The sequence below is a fragment of the Triticum aestivum genome, chromosome 4D, assembly GCF_018294505.1.
Source record: "Triticum aestivum cultivar Chinese Spring chromosome 4D, IWGSC CS RefSeq v2.1, whole genome shotgun sequence".
Classification (NCBI taxonomy): Eukaryota; Viridiplantae; Streptophyta; class Magnoliopsida; order Poales; family Poaceae; genus Triticum; species Triticum aestivum.
Genome location: NC_057805.1, coordinates 99,231,109 through 99,239,582, shown reverse-complemented (window position 1 = coordinate 99,239,582; position 8,474 = coordinate 99,231,109). Strand labels below are relative to the sequence as shown.

Below are 8,474 nucleotides of genomic sequence, written 5' to 3'. Positions count from 1 at the left end.
CCGATGGCTCATAGCGATGTGTGAATTACCACACAGCAAAACTGTCAACAAAATTCCCAATTCCTTCCGTGCAGGAATTCTTCCATGATCTTCATGCCTGCGACAAATTTACTGAGCTCTAATCTTTCACTCAAATTTCTGGTACTATGACACAGAGAAAAATCACTTGATTTGTTTGTCAAGCTTTTTAGACTATATCATAAGAATTTCATTCAACTCGCACCAGCATTCAGGAGGCATAGATGTACATTTAGTTATCTTACCTTATTAGGGAGATGAGAGGGGCATTTGTCTCGCTTGAAAAGAGATGTGGAAATATTCTAATAGTAGTGCTGGGTGATATTACTACCTTTGAGATGGCACTTCAGTGCTATCTTAAGTGTCGTTTTATGCCTTGCAACTACTTCTGCATTTGTCAAAAATGCCAAATTTAAAGTTCGGGTTCTGCCTGTCCACTTTCAACCTTGCGAGGGGCCAAAAATGCATCTTTTGGTGAAACTTTAGCTTCCACTCTGACTATTAACTAGTACAATTTAGCAAAGCAAGCGTGCTAGCGTCAAATATTGAATCACAAGTTAGCTTGAACGTATAATCTGAAATTCAACACATACTGTGCAATCTATCTATTTTTAAATTTTTCTCGTTGTCTTTATATTGTTGTGCATTTGTGATTTGCAAATACACTAATTCCATCTTTTTTCTGCATGATAATTGATACCACATCATGCAGTTGCCTTCAAAGGAAAGCGTTGAGAATGGTGCTTATAAAAAGATGATTTGTAAGGAGCTCAATAAGCTGGTAACCAAGTTTGATTTTTGGAAGTCTCACAGTTACCATTTTTAAGTGATTAGGGTATCTTAGCATTGAAGTTTATCTTTCTTCTCTCTTTTCCCCCTCTCAGTTCCCAAGACGTACTCGGCTTTATATGCATTTTCTCAAGATGAAGATAGAGACCGCCGAAAAACATGGCGTGATAAGCAAGGCAAACTTCTGAGCTGTGTAATCAATTATGTTTGTTTTGCTCCAGATTGTTTGCTAAAAGGACATTCTGTTTGTCCAATTTGCAGGGAACTTGTGAAGCTCTGGATAAAAGGAGATTCTGTATTGCACCATAAACTTCCACATTTCCACATTTGAGAGGGTATTACTTCTGCACATCCTTTCTCTCGGAATATATCGTCATTTCACTAAAATGTTGGGTTGCTTGTCTTGCTGCTGTTTGTTTCTAGTATTCACATAGTCGGGCTTTTGTCCAGTCGGAATTATCTACTACCTCCATTCCTAAATATAAGGCGTTTGGGCAGTTTAATTCCTAAATATAAGACCGTCTTATATTTAGGAATGGAGATAGTACTTAATTCTAATCAAGATGATCACTCTTTAAAGACCATGTTTGTCACATTTTGCTTTTCTCCAATATTATGTTATATTCTGACTGCTTATGTGTTTACTATGTTATGTGTGTATTGGTTTTGTTATCGGAACAGTGACATTAATCAGCAATTTATACCTTGTTTGTGTATAATAGTTTGTTTTGCTTTGGCTTAGGAAGCAAGCAGTTATAGCTAATTGGATGCATTATCTACTATTGCACAGAAAAACTCATCATGATGGTGCTTACACGATGAAGGATGACACGCAAGGAAGATAAAGAGGTTGACACGATGAATCCATGCTTTGCTGTGTGAGGAACAAGGGTTGGAACATTTGAATATATGGGTTTAAGCTAGTGGGTTTGAACATATGTATGTATGTATTTAGTTTGATTTTCACAGGCCATTTTAAGTACTGTAATTACTGGCCTACCATTGTTACAAATTGTGCTGGCCATTATATTACTCCTGCTTGAGGGAATAATCGATACTACCTCCGATCCAAATTAATTGAAGCTGCTTTAGTATAACTTTGTACTTTGTACTAAAGCAGCATCAATTAATATGGATCGGAGTGAGTATATGTTGGCTTTCAGTTGACTATCCACCCGCAGCTTCCATCTCACAGCAGAATTTTTTAGTGATTTACAAAGATTGATAGTCATTTGGCAAAACTGCCAACTTGGAGCAGAGCTCGATTATTTCTGGAACAAACGGAAGTTTCAAGACCCCGATCTAGAAATAGTCTATGCACACGAGTAAGAGCAATTGGAAGCACATTGATGACATAGTCCAAATGATTGTGAAAACCCTTGTGATATCTTTCTGTGTAACTCAAAGTTGAATAGATGCTATTGAGTCATTTGTTGCAAGACTTGGAGCATGTAGCTCTATCATGTCCCGGTAAGAATAGCGTACTGCTTATGCATAAACTTGGAGAAGTGCACCGTTCTTTGCTTAACCACTCGATGCGCTTGAACTATGCAGAAGATCACAACATAGCAACACGTGTTGCAAATCCCTTACATTGACTGACGCTGTAAATAGCAACAGCAATAGTGGAAAACTCTTGCAAAAAAAGAAGAAGCGATAGTGGAAAACAAAATACACTAAAAACATGGCCACATTATGTAGCACATAAGTTGGGCCATGCTATAATAAAAATGCACTAAAAACAGCCTCTCCCTTCTTTTACCCAGTGGATTCAATATTGTTCCTTGTTCGCTCGTCTCTACATATTTCACAGGTATGGATTCCTTATTTACAAATTCAAGTACTCCCTTTGATCCAATTAATTTGGATCGGGGGAGTATATAATTTTACCCTTTTTGGAAGCATGTCCATCATCACACAACAAAGAACATTTACAGACCCAATAAACCACGCACCAAATCTGCATACACTGTAAGAATTTTCAGAACATCTTCCTCCGAATAGATTGGAGCAAGATGCATTAGAGCATCAAATCGATTCACTTGTGAAACCTCAGTAAACCATTTCTTCAGGCACTAAAAGCATCTCCTTTATCGCATGGCATCTGTTAATACTCTTGCTGCTGTCCGCCCTCCAGGACAAAAAAATGAAACTGCATAATCGTTTGTGCTCATTGCGAAATCTACAGGCCTGCCCTCATTTTCCATCATCTCAGCACAGTACGCTTGAAACATCACTCCCAGTGGGTTCGCAAAATCGCAAGTGAGACAAATCCATGGCACCAAAGACTAGATGTGATATTGATGGTCATCGCTGCATCAACATGATTCAGATGGACCAAGTTGCCTCGAATACCCCGTTGGCATAATCAGCCACATCAGCAGATAGCATCTGCTTTATCAGTCTCAAGGATGCAGGAACCTCTCGGTCGTAATCAGTATCACTTTCTGTATACACATGTCCAAATCCACTTCAGGAAGGAATACAGGAGGTCAGGGGAGGGTAGACAGAGAGTTTATTCAGAGAGCAGTGCCAATGTGAGAAAAGCAAAGAAAACACAGAGCAGTGCCAATGTGAGAAAAGCAAAGAAAACACGTTCAGCTATTGCAAGTAATACTACTGTATTTGACAACTTTATTAAGACAAGCAGCATGTAAGTATGGTTTATGCATTTGAGAGACAGTTGGGCAGCAATGAAGACGTTGTTAGCCAGATGATACATTTATTCAGCAATTATATGCAAGATATTATTACTATGGCAGGCATACACTTCAGAAAAGCAACTACTCCAGGCTCACAAGGTTTGCAACAGCTCTCGGTTCACAAGGTAGCATCCCAGGCACCACAGCAACCAACAAGACAACTCAAAAGAAAGCTAATTTTGCATCATCAAAGCAAGTCAAAAAAATCATCTTCTATTTCACCAAATTACTAGATCCCATACCACCACCAAATGGCTATACTTGCATTGCCGCATTTGGGACATCAACGAAGTGGAAACAATGATTAAATAAAAACATGCAAATTCAGTTCCAAATCCATACAACAGGCTCTCAGCATATACGACACAAGGTTCATACGTAAACAATTTGGCACATTTAGTCCAAACATATAACCCCCATGTTACAACTGCCGCCGCATTACACACAGGATGCAACCAAAACAGATACAGTGCAAATTATCCCCATTCGGGCGCTCCAATTACACGAGTATCGAACGGGTGATGAAGGTTCGTCACCGGGCCTTCTCGGAGTCAGATTTTGCCGGTGGTGCAACAAGGGTCCTCCAAAGGTACCGCCCGCTTGCCATGTCCACCATCGTCCAGAATCCTGTCTTCGCGGCAGATGCAACCTACATTTGGGTTCAAGTAGCCCTTCAGTCTTAGGTTCTCATCACAAAAGCAGTAAGCACATCTCTTGCAAATTTGTGCACAATGGAAAACTGTGGCCTAATCTTCTTCTTAAGTATAATGAAACTTACCAACCCTCCATCAATGGTAACCCAATACACGTTAGCAAAGTTAATATGCATACATCAACTGTTTGAATACTTAACTTCACATAATATTTCTGCATATAGTTCAAGATAAACATATACTCCCTCTGTTCCCAAATAAGTGTCGTGATTTTAGTTCAAATTTGAACTAAAATCTCCGTCCCAAATTAGTTGTTGTGTCTAGATACATCCGTATCCAGAAAAATCTAAGACAATTAATTCGGGGCGGAGGGAGTACTATAGGTTTTGGATGCTACTCCCTTTGCATCAAAATATAAGACATTTTTTGGTCTAGATTTAAATTAAAAAATGTCTTATATTTTGATACGGAGGGAGTACATCCGAAGAGAGTAAACATTCACACACAAATTCTATACCACGTTATGAGAGCAACAGAGTATTTGGGTGTGGCTACAACCTTGTCCAGACGATGAAAAATCCAAATGAGGACTCTTCGGTGCATTGACAAAAAAGGTATGAACCACTATGAACAGGACTGTAAGAATTTGCACAAATTTGTAGGCTATAGCATACAGTTCCAGATAGGTGTATCTAGTACTCCCTCCGTCCAGAATTACTTGTTGCAGAAATGGATGTGATTAGATGTATTTTAGTTCTACATACATCCATTTCTATCCATTTCCGTGACAAGTAATTCAGGAATCAGGGCGGAGGGAGTATGAGTTTGGATGCTACATCACAGATATTTTAGACCGGTTGATGCAAGAGAAACAGAAGATCTTAGGCTGTGTTCGGCAATCGCCCGCTCCTTCATCAGGGAGCGGAGCGCGCGGAGCTACCTATTGGCCGCTCCCCAAATTTCTACTGAATGCCACTCCGCTCCGCGAAGGAGTTATGGAGCGGAGGGATTCCGAACGCAGCCTTAGTGTGACCTTAACCTTCACATGCTGTGGTCTCAGACTGGTGAAAATTTCAAAGATTCCAAGTTTGGTTAATTACCAAAAGGGTATGCATCCTCTTACTGTTTTCTCCGTTTAGCAGAATCAGCACACATTCATGGCCAGCAGGTATCAATCTATGAGGTCACAAGTCACCACTGTCAACAAGGCAGGTACTCCTGTATGTAAACAACAGTGATGCTAACTTATCTATGGCGTCTCTGAAGGATGCGCTAAGCCACTAACAGTTAGTCTGGGGGCATCAAGAAGTCAGCAAGTCTCAACCAGGAACAATGTGTTGACACTAGAACATTATGAATCCCCGTTGCAGTGCACGCATTTGGGGATCAAAAATAGAAGCATGCCATGGGTTAATTTGGATGGGAAAATCAGCAATTCATTAAGCGGCATAATCTTGTTGCTTGTAGCTGTATGTTATAAAGGCCTAGATAATCTTGGTTAATTACCGAAAGGGTACCCATCCTCTTACTGCTTTCTCCATTTAGCAAAATTAGCACAAATTCATGGCCAGCAGCTATCAATCTATGAAATCATCACACAAGTCACCACTGTCAACAAGGCAGGTACTCCTGTATGTAAACAATAGTGAGGCTAGCTTATCTATGGCGTCTCTGAACGATGTGCTAAGCCGCTAGCAGTTAGTCTGGGAGCATCAAGACGTCAGCAATTCTCAACCAGGAACAATGTGTCGACACAAAATCATTATGAATCCCCATTGCGCGTCTACATGTTCCCCTTTTTTACCTCGTGCCGTGCACGCATTTGGGGGTCAAAAACGGAAGCATGTCCTCGCTAATTTGGACGGGAAAATCAGAACTTCATTAGCCGGTGCAATACACAGGCATAATCTCGTTGCTTGTACCTGTACGTTACAAAGACCTAGATAATCTATCTTTCTAAATAATAACACGAACGGCCAAGAATTTGCGACAACGATTGCGCAAATGTGCACTGAGATTGGAAAAAGGCAGCAGCAAGGCAAGAGCAATACCTTGGAATGGAGCGGCGCGGGGTCCCTGGGAGACCCCGGCGACCCCTCGTCGTCGTCGTCGTTCGCCGCGACGGCAGCGGCGTCGTCGTCCTGGAACAGGTCCGGCTCGGCGTTGAGGCCCCGGAGGAGGAAGAAGCCGGCGATGGTGGCGGAGAGGAAAATGAGTATCACCCTCAGCGGGCACATCTTTGCCCCGAGTTATTAACCGAGGATCGCACGGGAATCAAATCAAGCAAGGCTCCCCCTTTCGCCCCTCTCGTCGGCGTGGTGCGGCGCGGGGCGTGGCGAGAATGGGAGGGGAGGGGAGGGGAGGGGGATTAGGGATGGCAGGAGGAGGAGGAGGAGTAGGTTGGTGGGCGGATGGATGGATGGATGTTGATTCTTCTTCCTTCCCAGACCTCTTCTTTGACTGGCACGCACCACCACCACCACCTAACGCCTGCGGCTTTTGGGCAATGGTGTTCTTTATTTATCCCTTTGATGAGATGGAGGGGCGGTAAACAACTCTGGTCTCGAGCGACGCGAGATTGGGTTTCTTTTATTGAGTTCGCGGGGAGAATCCCCTCCCTCCGCTCCTTGGATCCCGCAGGCGGCAGGAGGAAGACGAAGAAGGAAGAAATTGTGTTTTTTTTTCTTTTGTGGGCATAAAAGAGGAGGAGAAATTCGCGGTGGGAGACGAGAGGAGGAGGATGAGGGCCCCTGTCCGCCCTGTTCAAAAGGAAACAACGCGGTTGGTTTGTGACGTAGGATTTTCGAGCCCGCGTGTCAGTACAGAAGCAGCGACAATTGCTGGGCCATCTCCGGGACCCGCAAATTTTCTCACACGTCCATTCACCGGCGGGGACTAGTCCGCGGGCATGGATACGGGAAGTGGTCATTTAACGTTGCATATATACATTTCAACATCAATGCGAACTAACCAAACGAAATTCGTTCGAACACGAGAATTCATTCAAGTTCGGATATAATTTACATAAAAGGTCGATATTTTAACCGCTTAAAAAAAACTACAAAAAAAAATCTAAACCCTATACCGGACGACCACCTTGTATGCATGGTCCCTGCCCTACTGCACTGTCGTCGTCGGTGCCGTCTTCGTCGTGGTCGGCAGAATGGCGTCGGAGGGCCGTGGCTGCCTACCGCTCATGGAGGAGCCGCTCCGCCTCCTACTATGATGTGCGGAGTGCCTCCGCGGTCACTGCGGACGTTGCCTTCGGAGCCCTGGCCGCGACCTTGCCGCGGCTGGCGTTGGTGGAGCAATCGCTAAGCGACCACTCCTCGTCGATCATGGCGAGCTCGTCCTCAGGGCGGCGCCCGGCGATCGTTTCCGCGATGATCACAGAGCGTATGAGTGCCCATGCGGAGGCGAGGTCAGGATCGTTGTGACCCAGCCCGACGTCACGTCGCTCTTGGCGAACGCGAAGCAGCGACCGGCATTGCACTAGTCGTACCTCGCTTGCTGCCTCGCCGCGCGCTCCGCCTCTGATACGACGGCCCTCGAGCCCGAGGCACCGTCGTAACCACCTCCTTCGAGGTAGTGGAGGAGGCGGCCCAGCGCCTTTTGATTGCGGGCGGCAGCTCTTCCTTAACGGCGAGGCGGTGGCGGTGCGGCAGCGACGAGGGCGCGTCCATGCGGCCGTACCGGCTGCGCTGCGGGGAGGCCGGCTCCTCCTTGACCTAGCGTCTGATCTGGATGCCTTGGTGGTGCGGGAGCGACAGCGGCTTGTCCTTGACACGGCGTCCGATCTGGACACCGTGGTTGTGCTGGGACGAGGCCGGCTCATCCTTGACAGGCCAAAGTAGGGATGTCGTCCCACGTGTCACGCTGTGGCGCGACGGGGATGGTGGCTCCTGCTTTACGTGCGCCGGCGATGGTGGCGACGGGCCCATGTGACAGAGCGAGCACTCCGTCATTATCTCGATCTGAAAGACGAAATCTTTGTCCGTCAGAGCGGCCTCCTTGATGAGTCGGGGCGGTGACTGCGGCTACTGCTGCGGCGTCTGATACTCCTCGTCACCGGAGAAGATGACGAGCTCCTTGTTGGCGAAGGAGCCGGCCGCCGTGGACGTCGACGGTCCCGGAGAGCGTGGACGGCGACGCCAAGAACCACCAGAGGAGGAGCTTCCACCGACTCCGCATGCCGGCGCGGAGTGTTGGGAAACGTAGCATGCAATTTCAAAAAAAATCCTACGCTCACGCAAGATCTATCTAGGAGATGCATAGCAACGAGAGGGGAGAGTGTGTCTACGTACCCTCGTAG

General features: G+C 45.4%; 2 protein-coding genes across 3 annotated transcripts in view; one reads left to right on the top strand and one right to left on the bottom strand.

Annotated features, from left to right (window-relative positions):
* LOC123099737 (uncharacterized) overlaps positions 1-2,052 on the top strand; it is a 7,078-nt gene extending 5,026 nt beyond the window's left edge. Inside the window, exons 5-8 of one of the 2 annotated variants that reach the window (XM_044521839.1) lie at positions 731-799; positions 903-983; positions 1,069-1,142; positions 1,598-2,052. In XM_044521839.1, coding sequence (XP_044377774.1) covers positions 731-799; positions 903-983; positions 1,069-1,116 — 198 coding nt within the window. In that variant the 3' untranslated portion in view covers positions 1,117-1,142; positions 1,598-2,052. The remainder of the gene's footprint in view (positions 1-730; positions 800-902; positions 984-1,068; positions 1,143-1,597) is intronic. The other variant, XM_044521838.1, reaches the window with a different exon arrangement.
* Positions 2,053-3,798: 1,746 nt separating this feature from the next.
* LOC123096483 (uncharacterized) lies at positions 3,799-6,893 on the bottom strand. The gene is made up of 2 exons (XM_044518226.1): positions 6,214-6,893; positions 3,799-4,158 (listed from the first exon to the last, which is right to left on the bottom strand). The coding sequence occupies exons 1-2, from the start codon at positions 6,397-6,399 to the stop codon at positions 4,042-4,044; spliced, it is 303 nt and encodes a 100-aa protein (XP_044374161.1). The 5' UTR covers positions 6,400-6,893; the 3' UTR covers positions 3,799-4,041.
* Positions 6,894-8,474: the final 1,581 nt, after the last annotated feature.